The sequence below is a fragment of the Amblyomma maculatum genome, chromosome 6, assembly GCF_055883805.1.
Source record: "Amblyomma maculatum isolate TAMU_Amacu chromosome 6, ASM5588380v1, whole genome shotgun sequence".
In the NCBI taxonomy this organism is placed as follows: Eukaryota; Metazoa; Arthropoda; class Arachnida; order Ixodida; family Ixodidae; genus Amblyomma; species Amblyomma maculatum.
In genome coordinates this window covers 94,401,942-94,423,885 of record NC_139349.1, presented here as the reverse complement: position 1 = coordinate 94,423,885, position 21,944 = coordinate 94,401,942, and the positions used below count along the sequence as shown (strand labels likewise).

Here is a 21,944-nt window from a genome sequence, read left to right as displayed (position 1 = left end):
TCGCACTCTCTCACCACATGCGATGCGAGCAAGGTCCAATGTTGCATGCGCGTCGAAATCCAGGCACGTGCGCCATAGCGGTGGCCGGGACGCACCACTCAGGGTCCAAGGGGTGGACGGCTGCCGCCCAGGGTAAGGAATTGCGCATTATTAAAAGACGATCGCTAATAGGAGTGAAAGTGGAAGGAGAGAAATGGGAGTTCGCGTCGGGGTAAATCAGTTACTGTGCAGTCTTGCAAAGAGAAGCATCGGCGATGCGCCGAAGCCAGAAAACGGCAACGGGCTCAAGAGACTGCTGAAGAACGTGAACAACGGTTAGCTTACCCAGAGTGGGACGATGAGACTGTGCAAAATGCTAAAATGTGTAATACATGCCGACCAAGTCTGAGGGAACAAAAAGTTCCGTTATACAGTTCGTCTGAAGAATCGCCGGAAGAACAGCCGTAACCATTGTGTGTCATGTGTTACTCCCAAATTATCGAACCACACAAGCTACCATGCGGCCATTGCTAACGCAATTTACCAGACTTAACCGGAGCTAAGCCACTGCCATTTTTTTTTTACTGTTCGTTCTAGTCCATTAAGATTACCTTTTGCAAATACATTACTCAATGCCTGACAAAAACTTCGTCTTCATGTCTCTGTAGGCCTTCCAATAAAGCGAGAAGTTTGCCAGTTTCCGTGCTATTGCTGTGCTCTAGGCGCCACTAACAAGTTGCGCGTTGTGACTTTTCATTTCACTGGCCTCCCAATATTTTTGCAACTGCGCTCTAAAGAGTACTACGCAAAGCGTCTATTTGTATATTGTTACGAAGTGCTTCAGAAGAAAGCAAAACACTCGCGCGAAAAAGATAAAGTGATAGTGCGGGAACCGAACCCTTTCGCTTGCTAGCCGGGCAATCTAACTCTGCGCCGCTGAGGAGCTTTCGTTTAGCGTGATATTTTTCGAGATGTTAGGCACGTTCCTCATATCTTAGAATGGGCAGCAAATAGAAATTGTTGATAGCAAAGAGCTTACATTGTTAATCAGAACTACAGGGTGGCACTACTACCTACTTCTACTACTTTTCGCTACTATGTAACTGTATTACTTACCACTACTATATAGCACTAATCACTTGCTCTACTTAGTATGACCATCGCTTAATAACATCACTTATATGCTCACGTCAATGCTGTGGCATCACATCTTATGGGTACTGAAGAGACCCCTATAAAACATATCGACTAGAAGTTAACACGAAACAAACACGCAGGGTACAATTTACTCACTGTATCCTTCCGGGCCAAACACGAAAAACGTCCACAAAGAGTTTTTAAGTGCGAGCGCAGCCACCGAACCTTTGTTACTGGCTACCAAATTATAGAACATACACTGAAAAAAAAAAAAAGAACAGATCGTTGCGAAATCATCCTCGATGGCCCAAATCAGGAAAACATACATGTGGTCAAACGCAAAGACAAGTGTTACGAGAGAAAGTCTGTGTTGCTAACACCATATATGCAGCTGACGTCTTCGGACGCCAATGACGTAATCCCCAACGTTATGAAAAATCAGGCACCCTACACGACCAAATGGGATTAGACATGGTCACGTGTCCAGGTAGTGACTCGGTTATACACCAGCTCAACATACCAACTACATTACAAGAAGCTTGTCGGTATGCAGATTAAGTATTAGATTGACCTTTGCTAAGCTTCAAGGTCACCCCAAGTTTGAGCCTAAAAAAGTAGATTCCTGCTCTAATATGCGCCACCATCTAGCTACGAGATTGTTTGGGTCTTAAGGTATTCGCAGTGTCTGAACACTCATTTTTAGGTAGCCCTTCGTTTTATGATTTTGTTGTCATTGGTTAGATTTGTATCTAGTGATATGATTTATTTTGACATCACAGTCCATTTGCTTCAATCCAGACTCGATTGCTCTCCTCAGGATGCATTGCCTTTGCAAGTCGATTCATTTTTGTTTATTTCACAATGTTCCTTGGCGACATGTTTTATGTAGTGCTCTCACAATCAGGATGGTAATCAGGCTTCAAATGCGTCACCAAAGGCGGAGAAAGGGAAAGGCAAATATATCACAGCTTTCTCTTACGTGTAAGTGTGGCTCGAATATATATTTATTTTAATTTGTATATTTGTCTTCAATCACTGAGCTAAGCGTCCCGTGCTTCCACTTCCGTTTTCGCGACTTCTCAGAATCTCGTTTCAGCAACGATTTTGTTCTTCAAAAGAATTAGACAAGATTTAATTTCGCTTTGACCAAAAGATGCTCGACGCCTGATCTAATAATAATGAAAACGAGTTCCTCTTTCGGGTCTGATTTCACAGGCACGTTATTTTCCACTTAAAAGAAGGAGCTCACGTTATGCAAATTTTTAAAGCTGTAACTAATTTCTGGTCAGATTAAATGAATTGGAAAGCAGTTTTAATATTCTCAAAAATGATTTCTTTAATCTTGCATGATAACCATTAAACGTCCCCAAGGAACATTGCATGTTGGGCGTTCATCATTGGTCAATGCAGTTTCAAAAAAGCGATTTTATTTTTTTACTTCCAGCTCTATAATCTGAAACGCGAGTGTGTCAAAAGCGTCTAAGTTTGTTTAAATTGGAAAGGGTGAGTAAACATCGAGAGCGCCCTTTTCATGATACCATACCTTTATGGAATACACATTCTAACTAACTGATATAAAGGCAATAATATTGCATTTTGAAAAACTCCCATTGCGGTCGCAGTATCACGCTCACCTACCTAAATAGATGTCTCGAGCAGCAGGTGAATGGGGAAGTCCATGCTTACGGCCGAGCACATAACCAGAGCTGGCAGTCTTAAAGACTGCTAATTCTCTGGCTTACACGTGTACAATCACAATGACCATGTGAACATACCTCCGGAGAGCGCTTGCAGAGAGGACGCACCAATATCTGCTACGTGTACAGTGTGGTGCGGGTTCGAATAGATCATGCTAGCGCAACTAGGATATTGAATTTCCGACCACATCGACATGGCCAGGCACTTCAATTTCAGGAAGTCCATGTCAGACACAGGCAGACAAACTCTAATGCCACCTGTGGCAGACGCACAAGGACGACACGCGTGGTAAACATCTGGGATTCTAAAGACCAACAGCATTCTGAGAGTTAGACGCCGCTTTGTCTTAGATGATATGATGCTGCTGATAATTCACGTATCTTTTTTTATTTTCCTGTTTTATACAGTTTGGATTTAGAATTCATTTCTAATATCTAGGTGAATGAAAACTAGAAACATAAAATCTTTCATGAGATGCATTTTTTGAGAACAAAATTAGCCAGATTACAGGGTTAAACAATGCTGATGCTTATTCCGGAGGTAGCAATTGCATCATTTATTAAGAGCCAAGCATACTGCATTTAAACTTTCTCGTGTAAGTTCTTATTCCAGATAAATTTTATTCAGACACTGCAATGACCTCTATATTATTGAATACAAGCATCTAGTCGAAAAAATTCAATTATTTTTTTTAAATAATGAATGCCTGTATTTAAATTTGCTTCCTAACTCGTAAGATGCGTAAAGAAAGTCGCCTTACAGTGTCATAATCTGAATCCTAATTTCAGTTCTGATATAGGCACCGGTGCGTATTTATTTTCTATTGTTCACTTTAAGAGCAAGAGTGGCTATTTGACAGAACAGGTTCTAACTGGCAACTGTTATTCAAGATTGACGCAGCAATAGAGTAAGGCACAAGCGAAACGTTTTATAAAAAAAATTAAGACGTACGTTGAAGATATCAATCAAGATCATCGCATATTTCAGTGAATCTTCTTTCTGAAAGAAATGAAAATTTTCAGTTAAAGCAAAGATCCTTATTCAGGCACGAAGCCGACTCACTAGATGCTTTTACGTGTTCTCGTTAACGTTTTTTTTTTTTTTTTTTTTTGACAACTTTTATAGACCATCTGTGCAGAGACAGATATTTACCGAGCCCCAAAACATAGCAAAGGAAAAGGTATCATGACCTTGGCGAGCTTATTCCATCAATTTAAATTATATTGTTTAAGTGGCAAAGAAGAGCAACAGTGGAACTGTTTCTCGCAAGCTCAACTATAAAGGCTCATGAACAACCAAGATGATTTCACTGGCTAGTGAACAAAAAATTACAAATTTTATAATAACTATTTCTAATTGCCAATGTTTAGCATTAGTTACTCACTTTGGGCTTAACTCCTTTTCATCAATTTACATCTGGTTCAGAAGTATTACTACATAGATTTCTATGGGCATTTTACTGAATTAAAATTTTCCTTAACTTTGTTAAGCAAACTGCCTAACACCTTTGTTGTAATCTTTGTTGAGTTATTACAAGTGATTTCCCATTAATTGGGGGGGGGGGGGGCTAACTAGATTACAAATTTCATTTATGAGGCTTCATTCTGTGGAGGCCTCTCGCTTCCATCCGCAACCAGTATAGGGGGGACTCCGTCTCCCCTTTTGCACATGCCAAGTTTGGCAGGTGGCTACAGCGTGGACCAAGAATGGTGAAGAACAGCTGAGTCTTCGCTGCACCAACCGTGGAATGCAGCAGGTGGCGCTCACAACCTGGCATGAATCGACGCTAGCTTGCGGTGCCGACGGGGCAAGCAAGGCTAACGTGTCTAACAGCCCTGCTTTGCAACACGACGGTATCAGCCATCACCTCATAGATGAACTTCCGGAGCCTATACTCGTTTAGGCTCCTACGTCAGCGCGATATGTAAGCTGACGTATGGCATGACACAAAAAGAATGATTACGAGAAAGCACGTGACTCAGTCGAAACCTCGCAATCGTGCTGGCATTGCCAAATCAGGTTGTAGATGAGCCGTGTGTGCAAGTACTGGAAGATATTTATAGCGACTGCACAGTAACGAACTTTCAGAATAAAGGAGGTAAAAAAACTGCTATGACGGAAGGAGTTAGTACAATTTTCCCCAGTACTATTCAAAGCTTGCTTACAGGAAGTATTCTGAGACTTGGAATGGGGTTAGTTAGGAATAAGTGTTCATGGAGCATGCCTCAGTAATCTGTGATTCGCTGGTGACACTGCCTTGCGACGTAACTGAAGTGATGAATTGCATATAATGATGGATGATCTCGACAGTAAAAGTAGAAAGGTGAGCCTAAACATTAATATGCATAAGGCCAAGCTAATATTGAACAGTTTCGGGAATTAAGAGCCTCTTAAAATAGCTAGCGAAGCGCTGGAAGTGCTAGACGATTTTTTTTTTTTTTTTCAGTTAGGACAGGTACTAACCGCAGATCCGGACCATGAAAGGGAAATAACACAGAGAATAATATTTAGAAGGGGGACCATTTGCAAGTACTCATAGATTTTGACTGGCCGCTTACCGGTATCACTCAAGGAGGAAGTATGTAACAGTTTCATATCACCTGTGCTCACCTGTGGGGTTGAAACGTGGAGGCTAACAAAAAGGGTTCAACTTAAGTTGAGAACCATGCAGAGAGCTATGGAACGGAAAATGATATGTGTTACATTAGGAGATATGAAGCGTGCAGAGTGGGTCAGAGAAATAACTCAAGTTAATGGCATTCTAGCAGAAATTAAAGATAAGAAGAAATGGGTATGGGCAGGGCATGTTGTGCGAAGAGAGGATAATCAATCGTCGCTGAATTCCAAGAGAAGCAAAGCGTAACAGGGGGCGGCAAAAAGTTAGGTGGGTAGATGAGGTGCCGTTAAGAAGTTCGCAGAGATCACGTAGATGCGGCTAGCATATGACCAGTTTAATTGGAGTAATATTAGATAGGCCTTCGCCTTTCGGTGGGTATAGTCCGGATGGTGCTGCTGCTGCTGCTGCTGCTGCTGCTGCTGCTGCTGCTGCTGCTGCTGCTGCTGCTGCTGCTGCTGCTGCTGATGATGATGATGATAATGATGATGATGATGGTGGTGGTGGTGGTGGTGGTGGTGGTGGTGGTGGTGGTGGTGGTGGTGGTGGTGGTGGTGGTGGTGGTGGTGGTGGTGGTGGTGGTGGCGATAACGGGACACCGTATTCATTCGAGCACGAAAATCCTTGCGGGACTTGCGGGACCTATCTACGCTTCTTTCAATAAGCAAAGTGTTGTCGAAATTTGCACTTTCGCGAATTATCACAAGATTAAGAGCATCGCTGTTCTCACTGTTTCACTTTGCGGTTTTGGTGCTCACTGATTACATTTTCTTTCGAGTCGAAAGCGAAAGCTACGTGGCGGCGCCCATCGCTTCTTCATTAGTCTGCAGCTTGCAACTTCTAGTGAGCGAGAGGCTTTACGCTACGCGGTCATCGTCGAATAAAAGCCTCGCATGCAACCGCGCTGTCGCGTACTTCCTTGCATGATCCAGGCTCTAAATGAAGTACATGTAAGCCGAGTAACAAATAACCGGTATACATCGCTGCACTGAAATCAAGAGGACTCCAAGAAACTAAGAACGAAATGTTTATCTTGTGTCCGCGCTCCCCACTGGTTGTGTTTCCAAGCTATGTGCATTAAGTGCGAGACTAAATCGAGCATAGATGAAAGCAGAAGCTACCAATTGACCGCTGTGCCGATGTCACGACTCGAACACCTCCAGCTGAATGCGACGCCTCTATAGAGAGAGGCCAAGTATATGCGATGATCCGCTGAGATATTCATATCTGGAAGTAGGTGGACTCTGTAACTTATACATATACCTTTCTTAATAAGGTCCCGAACTACCTGGAGTTCAGTGGGTAGGAACAAGCTATGCAGAATGCTTATTTTTAGCAATCCTTTCCCATTACATACAAGGTCCACTCCGGATTAGTGAAAGAGACGGCCAAAACCATACAATAAGCATCTGCAAAATATTTCGGAAGCAGCTGATACGGCCGCTCCTGGAAAAATGCGCTGCATCAGTCTGACAGTGGAATGAATTGTACCGACGTGAGCAGGCTTGTCTACAGCGTTCGAATTCAGGTCTACGGACTAGAATACGAGAAATCTTAAAGCAGTTAATGGTCTCATAAGTTATATTTACACTGTATCTTTGCTGCGTAGTTATACACTGACGATAAAAGCCCGAGCATAGCCCCAATTAAATGCGAAAATTTTACAGCTATTCAAGCCTACTCGTCTCCATATCTAGACATAAATTACTTTCGATGGCTGTTCTTCACATTTAAAAGAAGCCCCCCACTTTTTGCGCAGCAGCTACAAACCAATAAAGCGACGTGAACAGCAATAACGTAACCAACAAACTAAAACATAATAAAGATTACAGGCATGCGAAAGTTTTGCAGCGGCGGGTTACCTTCGTGTTCCGCGTTTTTGCGTCTTGCAGAGCGTTTTTGCGACTTGAGATTGTAACATGAATGAAAGAAATTGTCTTTTCGCAAAAGCGCAAAGCAAATACAAATTACCTTTACTAAGCTGGACTCTAAAGTCAGTAGACGCGTCTAAAATCATGTATTTTTCGGACAATTAGAAAAAGTTGGCCAGTACGTACTAGGCTCAAGAGAAAATCTAACTGCACGAGAAAGATTTAATGTCTAGAAGTGCATTCGCAAAGAGCGCGGAAGAATGTCTCATCAGTAAATAAAATAGCTCATGCTTCTTCAGCCTGAATTCACAGCTCGTGTTGTAGGCAAATACTGAGTCAGTTGATGCCTACCGCCTCTAATAAACGTTACAGCGGTTCATATTTTAAGCATTTCTAGTCTGATGGGCGCCGGAAATGCCGGCAGGAAACGTTGGCAGGAAATGTTCGCACGAATTGACAGTTCCGAGTCTTGAAACTAGTCCACCTCGGGATCGCGAGAACCGATTGTAATTCTCCTTGGTTAGCTTGATGAGATTCATAGCGATGACAACGCGATGCAGTCAGTGACAATGATTATGATGACGGTAGCGACAGAGGTGATGATATTAGTGATGACAATGAAGATGCGGTTAGCGAAAACCTTGCAGTAAAGTGGCATTCGCGATTTTCTCTCCTAAGCACACTTACATGCAGTGCTGTAATTTTTTCTTTTGTTTATGAGAACCACATTTCTGTTGCATTACATATCTGCGAAATGCAAAGAAGATTTAAAAACCGCTGCGCAATTAGCACGCTAAAAGTGATAAGCAGGACCGCTACTGTGGGACACGGTAAACATAGGGATGAAATCTTTCGAAATCTGCTAAGCAAAGAGTGCCAGGTATCAGCCCCTACAGATATTCAGAAGTGAAAATGCTTGACCACACCTGAAACTCTTGGTTGTGGGAACAAAGTTTCGATAATGTGACACTCTGACGTGGAAGGTTTGCTGCGATCCATTTAGTGGCTTCTGTCCACGGCTCCCAATGCCTGTCCTCGTTCGTGTAGTATATTCACTGTGTTAACAGTTTAAACGAAAATCCCTTTATATGTGACTGACACCTCACACGTATACTCTTGAGCATACAGTTGTACATATGTTGCCGCATTACGTGAGAGACTACCCAACAAGAATAGAAATTACAGGACTCTGCTTCTTAAGAGAGGAAATTGCGGAAGCCACTCTAAAGGACGGTTTCACGAACTGCGTCATTTTCACCCCTACTCTCATCATCACTATCGCTACAATCATCAGCATCAACCATATGCAAAGTCATTATCAGCGCTAGTACTATCACTGTCACTGAGTACATAGTCGTTGTCATAGCTACTTTTAATCTCACGCTAGTGAAAGAGAATTATGATCGGTTTCTCACGAGCCAGGCCTCGCCTATCACAGGGATGCCAGACCTGCTCGAATTTATTTTTTAGACTATGCATTGGTTTGTCATGATAGCAAAAGTGGCTTCAGAACCTCCCGACCGGCCCTCAAGGGTACAGCCCTTGTTTTCTTTGAGGGAGTTTCAATGTCACAAAGCCAGGCTAAACGTGGCTGATCATGATGTCTCTCTCTATATATATACGTAGCCATGTGCGCTTAATGCTGTGATTGTGGTTTGTTTTTGTGAAACAGTAGGTGATAAAGCCAGATAATAAAGAAAATAAAAAATAGTTTGCGCTCTCGACTGATGATCGGAAAGATAGTGGTTCGAATACCGGTGGAGACATTTTGTTTTCTCAACTTTCAGTTCTTGGGAACATGTCCGCAGCCCATGAGCGGACACAGGCTTCCACCTTAAAAGCCCTGTTTTAGCAAAGCCATGCGAACATGCCTGTGTAGACTATGGGTAGCATATCTGATTGGACTCCAGAGACCCAGGTTCCATCCCAATCTGAGAGGCCCTGAGTCGGCAGGCTCTGTGAACTTGGCCGAGTCATGCGATCTTGGGACATCACGCGACCCGCATACAAATGGGAGCTCGGCTTTGTAACCTGCCACTCAGAGCTCTTCAATACTACCAGTTACGAAACTTCCCGTAGGGCCCATGTATAAAAATTCGGCGATTTTGATTGGTCAAAATTAGGCTGTGTACGAATATTGGGACCGCCTGTGGCCTTTAAAGAAATTGGGCGAAGTTACAAACTTTCAGATTGTTGATAATTCACAACCGCCTGGAAAATAAAATTGGATGAAAACTTGCATAGAGAAAATTTCTTATTTGAAACCTTCTAGAAATCTCTGCCGTCGAGGTAATTGAGATGGAAGAGAAGAAAGAAAAAGTAATTACCATAAGTTAATGAAGGCAACAGCGGAAGGCTTCTATTGACCGCTTCTAGATGGCGCAACACGTCATCGGCACCAGAAAAGTTCATACAAAAACTGGTCTTCTTTTGAAGCAGTTTCCCAACTGGTATTATCCAAAAATTCCCTTGCTACCCACCACCTGCAGCAGTAATGTTCGCGATTTGTCGCTCACAACGAAAATGCCGAAGCCGGATTTCTTGACGTAACGGGATTGCTAATTAAAGCGGTCCCGTTAATATGCGACCTTTATGCCGAGAAACGAGCCACTTTTTCTTCGTTTCTTTCTTACCCAAGCTATCTCATATACTTTTGTTCTTACCGGGGATGTGCCGCATTGCATCTGGCTAATAGAATCGATGTGGAACACCTGAAAACAGCAAGAATAAAACAAACATCAACAGCGACGCTTTCTTGTCTTTACCTTTACTTAAGCCGACATTGCGGAAGAAAAGCTCTGAAGGCCGTTGATACTCTGTCATGAAAACTGATTGTTACGCAATCAATTAAACAAAGGAAAAATTGAGGAGAGATGAAGCGCTACGTTTAAATGGCATTTTCTTTGATGAGGTGCTCATTTACATACCGCCCGCCTCTAACATAACAAGCACAAAGAGGAAAAATTGCAAAATTTGAGTAAAAAATTATGAAACGATATGTACTGAAACTAGGTATTCTCACCTCCGCACTAACATTTTTGTCTGGGCTTCACTACGTACAAGTTATCTGAAGATAAACGTCGTGTGTATCTTCTTCCCCTTGAAACTAATACATGCGAATGCCTAAAAAATATATCATGTTTGGGGCTTTGACCTACCGCGCTTCATCTCGCCTATGTCGTTTGGGTGCACCGATTGCGAAGGCTGAACGGTGCATGTGCGGTTTAGAACGCACCGTCATAGTTTGCCCTCATTGGATACAATGACAAACTGCTGTTTGTAACACTAGATTTATATCATGGGGTCAACGCATAACAGCTAACTTATTCTAAATCTCCCAATGATGACATCTGCAGTATGTTTTCACTCTAGTTAGGCATTAAAATCATTTCTGAGTTCTTTAAAATTTTTCTTTGATTCGCTACCACTAGCGACTAAGATATAATGTCTTCTTTAGATTCATATTCTTTTTTAAAAAAGCCTCATAACTCCCTTTTTTTTTTTTCTCACCAACGACACTTCACCTTCAGCCTAAATATTTCGACACCAGCACAATTCACCTTCGCAATAACAAAAACGTTTCGAGACAATGAGGAGATAACTTACCATTCCACTTTTCAGAACACATTTGTTTCCAATGGTGGGAAGGCGAAATGTACAACAATCAGCTGGAATCATGCACAAAGCAAATATATTTAGTAAAACTGCAAAAAAAATATAAATAGAATGACTCTGTATCGTTTGACGCACAAGTGCGAAACCAACGCTTATATACAGCTCAGAGTGTTTCGGCAATATTGACCTGGCACTCATCAAGAAAGAGATTAAAGGGCGACATAAAAAAAATTATCGGCCTTAGTACACCCATTGCAATGCGAATGTCTCTGCTATATTCCTCCAATTAACCAGGATCAGGTACCAGCTACGGACTTAAAAAGCTTATACCGTCGCGGGATCGCAAAGCCGGATTCAATATACACAAATTGGCACAACGGCTACTATCCCTGCGGCACTTGCACTATCTTTAGCGTCAGCAGAATGCTGATTACGCTACTAATAGGCGACGGATCGATAATACACTACTGTCAGCCAAAGTGGTTAGTTCAAATGCAACACAACGACAGCTGACAAAATTTGCAATGCTTTACTTCCCACTGTAAGCTTCTGTGCCCTTCCGAGAGTATTGAACGTTGCTTTAGAACTCTTGGTTGTAATTCCCGAGTTCACTGATATATTTTGTGTGTCTCTGTTCTCTCTTAAGCTTCATAATTCGTCTCCTGACTTGCACAACGATAAAACAAGGCTACCTCATCAGAAAATGAAAATGTAAAATGATGATGGTGAAAAACGTTTATTGAAAGCAAAGAGGGAGGCGGAATTGTGGGAAGGATGGTCGGATCCTTAGCGCGGAATTCTGTTGGCGCTCCCGCCCTCACTCTTTCGAGAATGCTCTCGGTCCTCGAGGCCCGAGCTGGACAGGGCTACACCCAATCCTCCCCACGTTGGCTCTATTATAGTGAATGAGGTAATATTGGCCTGGCAGGCCCATACCGTATGGCATAAATCTGCTTTCTGCCTGCAAAATTTACAATCCATTTAGAATGATTCTGACTCATTGAAGCTTTCCTGGATTGTTAAATGGCATCGTTTTATTCGACGTAAATTACACTGTTCGGATTTGTGCAATCATTTAGATGTAGGCGGAACTTTTGTTTCGATAAGCGCAAGTGCTGTAATATGTCGGAAGAGGTTAATAATGACGGTGGAAGTCCGAGATAATCTCAACACTGATCTAAGTCTTCTGATTGCAATTATCAACATACCTTCAGTGAAGGCGCGTCGAAAAGCACTTAACCTTTGCACTTCGCTGTCTGACACCTTTCCTGATTGGTGCTGATCGTGCTTACAATTTCTGAGTGTAATATCCTAAGGGCTGTGCATTTGCTGTTGATATTTCACGGTACCTTACGCTATGCAAATATGCTACATCCTTCCTTGTGCAGCAGTGTATACATGACGACTAAGCATTCCATTAATGGAAATGGCTTCCTCGTGTGAATATATCATCACCATTCCCTTCATCATCAGCCAGACTATACCACTGCAGTGAGAAGACCTGTCCGTTATCATTTAATTTAACAGGTCCTGTGCTACCTATATCCACTTGACCACTGCGAATTCAACCTCATTCACCCACCTAATTATCTGTCCCCCAGTGCTAGCTTTCCTTCCCTTAGAAAATTGGTGTATTCATCCCTGTGTCTGATTTTCAAGTCTACATTTCTTTTTTGAAGGTAAGAGAGGGTGGTATTTCTCATTGCACACTTTCAATAGCTGTCACCGAGCCATTCTTAAGTGGCGACAGTCCGCAGTTCACGCAAGAGAGCGCACGTTGTCCTTTTTTCCTTCGGCGAGGAAAGAGCGAATGGTGTCCGACGGTAGCATGTTTTGGTTCATATTTGTTTAAAGGAAAACTTGCGATTTCAGCCCCACACGGTCCAGTAAGCTGATTTTCTCATTCATATCTTATCCCCGACAATCTCACTACTACCCGCGTGCCTCTATAAGTAGCTAGTTATATTTGGGTGCGACGTTGGTATAACGAAGCTTGCAGGACTCGGGGTCACCGAAGAGATCGTGGTGGTGCACTGCGTCTTATACGAAGAAGCACAGTGCAGCAAGGAATTGCATACGAAATCTATCATGGACATTGTGTCATGCGTAGTGAACTTCACTCGTTCAAGAACGCTTAACCACCGTCAGTTCACTTCTGTGTTGCAAGAGATAAAAGGCAACACTCATATGGAGATTCTATGCCGCACAAACGCGTGCTCGTTCAGCCAAATACATGTGCTCAATAGAGTTTTTTTTGTTTTTGTTTTTTTACCCCAGAAAGGAAACCGACTGCTTTTTGAAAGTGCAATGTAATCCAATCGATGAGTAGATAGAGTTCAGGCTTCGTTTCCGTGCATTTCTGACAAACTAATGCTATCCCCGGAACATCTTTAACGCATAGCTTTTGGGAAAACGAGAAAAATATAATGGCAGAGAGTGAAGGTGCTCGTCTATTTTCGACGAAGTTAGAACTTAGGCGGTGCCATTGAAGAGCGGCAACTCTGAACTACTTTCCACCCCTGTAATCTCTAGGACACGTTACCCAAGAATATTCGATGCTTAACAAGATTTTCTCCGAAATCTCAATAAAAAATAAACTTAGTTTGAATACATCCGCGAACTTTCAATAAATGTTCAAAATTCTCCCTTAATTCTAAGTTGTAAGGATTTGTGATTCTGAGCCAAAGTTCTGCGAGCTATATATTCTATTTCCTGAAACTGAAAAACCGTGTTCTGCGTTTAAGAATGGTAACCGGGCTCCTTAGAGAAAGCATGCGAATCATCATCGCACAAGATCTAAAGCTTGGCCCGCATGAAGCATTTTTTGCACGCGAAATCACGCTGCGCGCCAAACGCCCCAGCCGGCGTCGACGAATTCACTTCCGCATGGTCAGGAGCCGAGCCAGAAGAGCGTCGTTTAATCGGATCGCCCTAAAGTGTCTCGATGCGAACGCACCCCTCCGGGCACACGCATCTATGGGTCTCCCTGTCGCCGCGAAATTTGAGCTGTGATTTCTCTCTCTCTCTATTCTGCGTCATTTGTGCCAAAGAAACGTACACAGTCATCACTTCCAACAGCTATGGATGTAAATACTGAAGCCATAGCACACGGAAGGCGTCTGGGTTCTGGCAAGGCAAGCAGCTCATTAACGACTTTTGAGCTCAACACGAACGATCGCACGTGGTCCCTGTCGGCGGCCCACCTTGGCCTTCACCGACCTCGCTCTCCTGCAACAATTTTGAGCGACTGCGACTTGAAAATGCTATAAAACTGACCCCTCGACAATCCGCTAAGAGTGAGATTCAATGTTCTCCGGACGGGTCCCTTCCCCAGAAACTCCTCGCTGCCATTACAATTTCTGATTTTCTTGAGCATCCATCTTCGCTAGGCATTTATAGAGGTAGCACACGCTTCTCAGCCTACTACCCAACAATGAACACTCATGCTTTCTTCCCACTGCTGTATTTTGTAGCGCGTTAATTAAGGCGAAAGCCTTTATTGCCTCATCGTTGTCAGCAAAAGTGTCACGCTTTTGCGGCGGCTCTGATTGGTCGAGACAGGATTACGTCATGGAGGTCTCGACCAATCACAGAGCATCACCACAGTATGCGCCCATGCGTGCTTTATATAGCCATATGCCAATGACCAATCACTAATCAGTGACTAATTAATTATTAAACAATTATCAATAATGGCAAAAAATTATTAATTAATCATGAATTATAAATGAGTATTAATTACTAATGGCATAGTTGCATGGTTGATTGATTAATTAATTACTAATCCATGCCGCACACCATGGTCGTATGTCATTCAATGATCAATTACTAACTAACGACTAATTCATTAAATAATTACTGACTAATAAATAATTATTGACTAATGCCTAACTAACCAATAATTACTAATTAATGCCGCGCACCCGGTAAAATCAACCACACAACCGTAAACGGAGAACAACTGCGAAGATACAAGAAGCGCGATCTCGTTGCTAATGAGCTAATGTCATCTCCCCGAAATGCTTGCACCTAAGGACAGGCGCAAATTTAGCGCAAAACTCAGGCTTTCGCCTTTCATCACTTCAGTTGCCAACCTGTCCTTGAATTTTTTTTTTCTTTTTTCCAATCTACTGCCTTTTCGTTAAGCAGCTGAATCCCGTCAACGCTGCCGAAGTCCGGTTCGCAGGCATCTGACGCCGAAAAAAAAATCACTGCACAGCATCTATGTGCGTCTACGTTGCCATAAAACGGAACTGCCGGTTCCGATAACTTCCTAATTTCTTATGGTTCGGAGACGACGGTACTCAGAGGATGCTTGAAAAAGCATCCCTGGAGCTATACCAAAAAAATGGAGCCTGAGGTCTGCTGACAAGGCAAAACGCTCCTTAGCGAGATTTAGAATAGGGGGACCAACAGGTTATGGGGATGGGGTAGTTGCGGGGCACCATGCGCCTACCCGCGCGAAATGGTGCGATGACAGGGCGAGAGTTGGCAATCACACAACAATCGCACTCGCGCTCCGCTGTTACACTAATCACTAAAATATAGGATAGTTTTTCCTAATGAAGCAAACTGGCTGCGACTGCGGTTTGAAAGCCTCATAAAATTGACTCCCTTGACAATGCGCTGAGCGCGCGACTCTGTACTGTACTTCGGAGTCAGTGACTTCCATAGATGTGCTCCGCGCTGCCATTACCACCCCTACTTTTTGAGTCTAGTATAGCTAGTTCAGTATAGCCTTGAGCAGCTACCTTCAAGAGGCATTTAACGAGATAACGGGGTAGATGCGCCACCGTCGATGACGCACGCCGGGAAAGCTGCTTATTCAGTGCTGGAGTCGAGGTCAGCAGCTGCGCCACCACGTATGACTGTTTCCTCGAGTCGCGTGCGCGACTCCTTCGAACGGCAAGGCTCCACCCAGAATCCCGTGACGACACCTCCGACTCTCACTGGCCCTCTGCCGCACCTCTCCCCCGTGGCTTTGGCAAAAACGTCCTTTCGGACGGCGGAAAAACTTATCCGCTGCCATTGACGCCGACTAATCGCCTAGAAAAACGCTCCATGCGGGCCACGCTTAATGCCGGATATTATTACGAAAGCAATACTATGACAGCGAAAACTAGACCTCGGGCGACCGCAGCTACGCCGTGAAGAGGTGTGAAGAGGCGAAGCTACGGTCTGCCGTCGTGGATGGATTCCACAACACGATAGTCAGTGCGTCCATTCCAAATTTGCAGGATTCCCTGCAAGCTGAAGAAGCAGCAATTGCCCTAGCAATCACACACTCCTCTGCTGAGTATATCTTCTCAGACTCCAAAACAGCAATTAGTAATTATGCCCATCGCAAAATCCACTCCCCGGCCGCAAACATTCTAGCATCATCCCCTCCACCGGATCACCTCATCACCCTCCTCTGGATCCCTGCGCACAGCGAGCACCCAGGCAACACGGCCGCTCACTCCCAAGCCCGAGCATTCGTCAACCGGGCTGAGAGCGACCTGGTGCCTTCGTCTGGCAGTGCCAGAGATCGGCTTCTTAACTACCACGACCTCACCGTATTTTATAGAAATTCCCGCCTGCTGTACCCTCCTCCGCATAAATCTCTTCCCAAAAGCGACCAGGCTTTCTGGCGCAGACTTCAGACGGCCACAGTCATGACCCCTTTCCTTCTCTCGGTTATAAACCGTGGCGAAACCTCTCCTCACTGCCACTTGTGTCCTAGCACCAGAGCCGACTTTACTCACGTCTTCCTGAACTGCCCGAACAAACCCAAGCCCCCGTGGCAAGGGCCAAGACACCAGGAGCGATGGGAGGCTGCTCTGCGCAGCTCGCTGCCCGAGGTACAGCTTCTGACAGTGAGCTGGGCCCGAGGGGTCGCCGAAGCACAAAAGTGCCCGGCCATCTCGGCCTGAGGGCCCATCGTCGTCCTGCTCCCTCGCTTCCCTTTACCCCCCCTCACCTGGTTCTTTTTTGAATCATTAAAGTTGCTACCTACCTACCTACGGTCTGCTCGTAAAAAAATCAGCCTGCCATGACATATGAATTCACGCTACCCCTATGCCATGGACAGGAGCTGCCAACGCGGGTCCTTTCATATGGAAGGGTAATATCAAAATCAGCATGCCAGAACCGTTTGCATTCTCGTTACCCGTACGATACGCAGGCTCATCCATACGGCTTGGTTGAAGCGTAACTTCATATGTGGGCTGGTAGCTTACGCTCTCGCGTCATAGGGTGAGCTTAAGTGTCCCTAATAATGTAGCACCTTACACTGATAGGGCGCGATAGGGGAATAATGTAGCAGGCAAAAAAAGCCTCCGCCGTTGCTTTCTTTTCTTTCTTTTTCTATTTCTTTTAACACCTATTTTCTTTTAACGGACTGCGAAGTGCACACTCTGCGCAATGTCAGTGACCTCCTCCCCTCCCTATTTTTGTTATTTTCTAGGTCCTGGCACGCAGGAGAAGAGATGTTCTTAGCGTGGTGTTTATATTAGTACGGGTTCGAGACCCTTGACAAAATGATACGAATAATTGTCTTTAGACGGAATAAAAAATACAGTGCAATGGCATCAACAGTTTTTTTGTTCTAGTGCGCACTGCCAAGATATAGTGTAATTGCGTGCCCCCCTTACAGCTTTCTCGGTGATTATCTTACGATCAGTTGTATGAATCGATGTGTTTAGATGAGAATTGCACATTGCTAATGCGCTTGAATAGGATGAATTATAGGCAGTAGGACGAAGAGGTGCTCGTGCGTGTAGTCGGGTTCCGGTCGCTGAGGTGGGAGGATGTTTAACTGGGTCTCTTGTGCCGTCCTTGCGCGCTTTGCTAAAATCTCTGACCTATGGCGAAGCCGGCAAATGACACTACGTGATTCGTGCACTAGACTGTGTTGCGTGAAATTACGACTGAAAACGGTAAAAGATACATAGTCACATAAGTGGCTGGTCTGATAAATCCGGGCGTCGGCACTATATATAGGTTGCAGTTTTAATGTGTCTCCTTCAGGAATTGTTTAAGCGATGGCGTTGTCTTGAAGGAACCGTAATTGCTCTTTCGCTCTCTTATATCTCATATATTAGATGTACTATCGGTCTTATTCATGACTACGATAGGAGTGTACATGCAGGTGAAGTGCAAAAACTACAAATAGGAGAACGTAATGAATTCAAGTTGAAAACCACACTTTGTTCCGAGCTAATTGATACTTTCAATAATTGAACAGTTCTCCATCAGTTCCCTTATTTGCTGAGCAGTACGTTCTTAAGTGCTGCACTAAAATTGTTACCTATAAACAAAAGAGTATTTTATGGCTGTGACTAGATGTCATTGTATGCGAGAGGTGTGCATAATTGGACCTAACGGGGCTCAATCGAAGAAACATTGAGATTCATTAATTGAGAGTCCTTTATTTTGAAGGGAAGGCATGAGTCCTCTGCGGCGGAAATGCGGAAAGAGCTTTAGTCACATCTCTAGGTCCGAATGTGTGTACCATTTTTCTATGGCTGCACCCTATCAGATGGGCCTCAGTCAGCCTCCCTACTCAACCTTGATCAGGCAGTTTTGGCTTCTATATGTCGCTAACTAGAGCACGGAGCAGCGCGGCTCTGGAATCTGTCGGCTGGACACCATTCGCCCGGTTTCAAATGCAGTACACTGGCAGAGTCAAATGGTAAGGTCGGCGCCGCAGTGCAGACCGCATTGCGAGCACGTTACCGCGACAGTACGGGCTGTCGCTATTTCTCAAGAGTATATGGGTATACGCCGAGTCAGCATAACCCTTGTTGATAAAGACCACGTGGGACGGTTCAAGGCTGGTCTTGCACAAAACGAGGACCGGTGAAGTGATTTTTTTCATGCGGGAACGACTTGATTTATGAAGAAACGCACGAGCTCAGTGCATGGTGGATACTGAAGAGTAAAGCTGAGATGTGGGCGAGTTGTTATGCATTGATACTGGGCAACAGCGCAACAAAGGTGGCATAAGGACAAGGACGAGAGAGTTATTGTCTCGTTCTTGTCCCGTCTTTGTCGCCCTGTTCCCCAGTCTTTGTTGCCCTGTTCCCTAGTGTAGCTGCTGAGGAGGTTGTGTAGCATACAAGTTCTCTCCTGAAGGGTTGGTAAATTAAAAATGATCGTCCTATCTGGGGTAGCAGGAGCAGCAGTTCCCATCATATTATCACCGGGCATGGTGTACAAATTATTTCAATATCATTCCTTACCTGCGCATGCATGTGGAAGATGGTTGAATGCCCGTGTCTGCGGCCTCCTTTGAGGCAGCGAAATATTTCTTAGTAAGCCGCGCATCAATCAGTGAAGACTCATATTGGTTTCATTACAGTTCGCGGGAGGGCGCAAATGGTTCTAAGATTGTGAGAAGCTCAGAGCGCAGAGGGATACATAAACGAAGAAGGCACATTTTGGCGCTAGCCCAACACTGCGGCACGCTATCTGTGATGCCTGTTTTAACATCATATTCATTCGTAAAATGACCAACAAGGCAGGCGCCTTCTAGCTTGAAATTTCCAGTAATGTGACGGTGCTCCCGTGCTTATTCCTTCTCGGCTCGCGAAAGATATACTCCGATCGCTTCTCGGCGATATATCACTTATATCTCGCGACAATTTTTCCCTCCCCACAGGTTTTTGCAATTCAGCAGCTTCAGGATGTGGACTCAGATACTCTCAGCATCTACACTGATACTGCTCTCATTGGCGATGAAATTCATTCGTGCGCACGCGCTAACATTTTGTATTCCATATTTTAAACCCAGTGGTTGCATTGTCTGTGTACACGCTGAATACACAGACCCATAATTAAAACAATGTAGAATTTCAGGCGCCTGGCAGGGACATTGGAGTCCACAATATCAAACAAAGCACTGCAACTCAAAATAAAAACTAAAGGCCGACATATGCTTCCAACTCAAATTATGTGGCTACAATACTGTCGCCTACAAATAGCAAAGTAAAACTGGCATCTACCGTATGGGTGCGCTCAACGAAAAGACCTCCGGTTGGTCTATAAGGGCTGCATGCATAAAACAAGCTTCCTTAGCAAGTGTTTTTGCCAGTGAAGACTTCATTATTTCAGCGCTGGTGTAATGTGCGCTTTTCAATATTTCTTGTAATAGAGCTACCAGCCGCAGCACCATATACTTGGTTACACACTGAAGAGTACATGCCACACTAAAATCTCAAAATCAAATAGCATTAATACCTGAATGGGAAGAAATGGACCCCCCCCCCCCCCCTCCTCTATTTTTTCGTTTGTTTATAGAGTTACATGCCTTCTCAAGAGGTCCTCAATTTGGGGAAGAATTTTATCACAGAACACTATGAACGTTCCTGGTTATGGACTTGGAAATCGTAATGTCAGTCATCGATGTTACTTAGCACTGCAAAATGAGCTTTGAACGAGTCTTACGTACCATATATGTGCTTTATTCCGTCTTTATATCCGATTTCAAAACTCAGTTTCGGACGTATAGTATGTGTGCCTCTTTTACATTGGTGAATAGTAGTGAAAGCAGTCCAGTGCTCAGGAGGATAAAAAAAGCTTTCAGAATGTCTGTATTGGGAGGGCTGTACTGAAATCAGAAATTCAACCGCAACAGTAGCAACAAATGTGCTACAAGTAGCAACAACAAACTTAATCACCGCTGCTCTCTGAGGTAGGAATAACAGCCACAATAATCTGGAACTGTGTAGAAGCAGTTGCGCATGGGTATAACCATTTAAGGTAAATCGGGTCCTATCTCGTATAACAAGCCAGTGATATGTGCCTGTGCCAATGCCTTTGAAGCAAAAAAGACAAATAATACAAAGCTCTGAGAAATATTTTCCTGGGGTGCATATCTTTAGAAAAATGATGTTCCTGCAGTTTTCATTTCTTGGCTCAAGATAGCTTCAGTTGAATATGCGCCATAAAATCAGGCACAACGCAGTACTGTCCTTGCAGGTATTGTGCTGAGCATGTTCTCTACAATTTACAAGTTTTATTCCACAGAATTTCTTCGACCTCAATATTTTCAGTTTTCTGTTAACCTTTTCTAAACTTTCACTGCAGTCCTTGTTCCTTCAGTTGTGCGAAAATATAAAAATGATTACAAAAGAAATTCATCTAAGGCAACTAAAAATGCTTGAGCCTAAATTTTTGTCTCCCCTTCCCGTTTCCGCATTGACAGCAAGGCACTCAGTTGTTGAAGGTGTCCTGCGCATTCGTTAAAGGGAAATGCCCTTGAGACTCTCAGCTGCTACAGTACAAAATTCGTAGGGCGAAAAATTCGCCCGATTGCTCAGTCTTTATTGTTCTTTGATGCACCGCAATGCTGTCGCTAGGCACGCAGTTGTGGACTTCGTTACTTTTATAACATACTTTTCGGAGTGCACCGACTGTTGTTGTATCTTCTTGCCATATTTAAGAAAGTTCAATGAGAAGTTGTAAATCAATTGTGCGTATGAAAGCAGCAAACAAGGCATATGAAATTGAAAGAATGTGCACTTCTTTCTAATAGATGGGTTTCCGAATAACGGTCCGCAGTCGCAGGACGGTGACGATGATTTCTCACCTGCATCCGTCGGAATAAGCGGCGCCCAGGACGTAAAGATGGCAAGGCCAAGAAGTGCTGCCAGATTCCATCCTAACATGATTCTACAGTATTTCTTAGCCAGAGAGTGCTTTCTAAATGGACTGACAGCCTTTCACAAAGTCTATATGATCTAGCTAGATCTTGCGCGCCCTATTTAAAGGCCCAACAGGAAGCTTAACGTGATATTAGACATTTATTTTTGGTTTGTTAGTTTTTCATTCTTTTTTCACTATTTCACCGCCAGTAAGCTATATCTCAAGTGCTTGCTCAATAGCCGCATTCGCCGCATGCGTGGCAAATGTCGCCAGCTGCCAGCAGTCATGTGTTACGAGGTTGGGAATGTATTGCGCAGCCACCCGTCAAACCCTGCTGTATTCACAAGAAAAAAAAAAAAAAAAAAAAAAGAGCGCTGCGAACAGCTAGCTCTACTCTATCATCA

The 21,944-nt window shown here is 43.9% G+C and overlaps 1 protein-coding gene across 1 annotated transcript in view; it reads right to left on the bottom strand.

Annotated features, from left to right (window-relative positions):
• LOC146186299 (uncharacterized) overlaps positions 1-21,606 on the bottom strand; it is a 41,540-nt gene extending 19,934 nt beyond the window's left edge. Inside the window, exons 1-5 of the mRNA XM_084605650.1 lie at positions 21,485-21,606; positions 10,906-10,967; positions 9,963-10,010; positions 3,766-3,813; positions 1,273-1,375 (exon numbers count right to left, since the gene is read on the bottom strand). Coding sequence (XP_084461776.1) covers positions 1,273-1,375; positions 3,766-3,813; positions 9,963-10,010; positions 10,906-10,967; positions 21,485-21,563 — 340 coding nt within the window. The 5' untranslated portion in view covers positions 21,564-21,606. The remainder of the gene's footprint in view (positions 1-1,272; positions 1,376-3,765; positions 3,814-9,962; positions 10,011-10,905; positions 10,968-21,484) is intronic.
• Between the last annotated feature and the right edge of the window lie 338 nt (positions 21,607-21,944).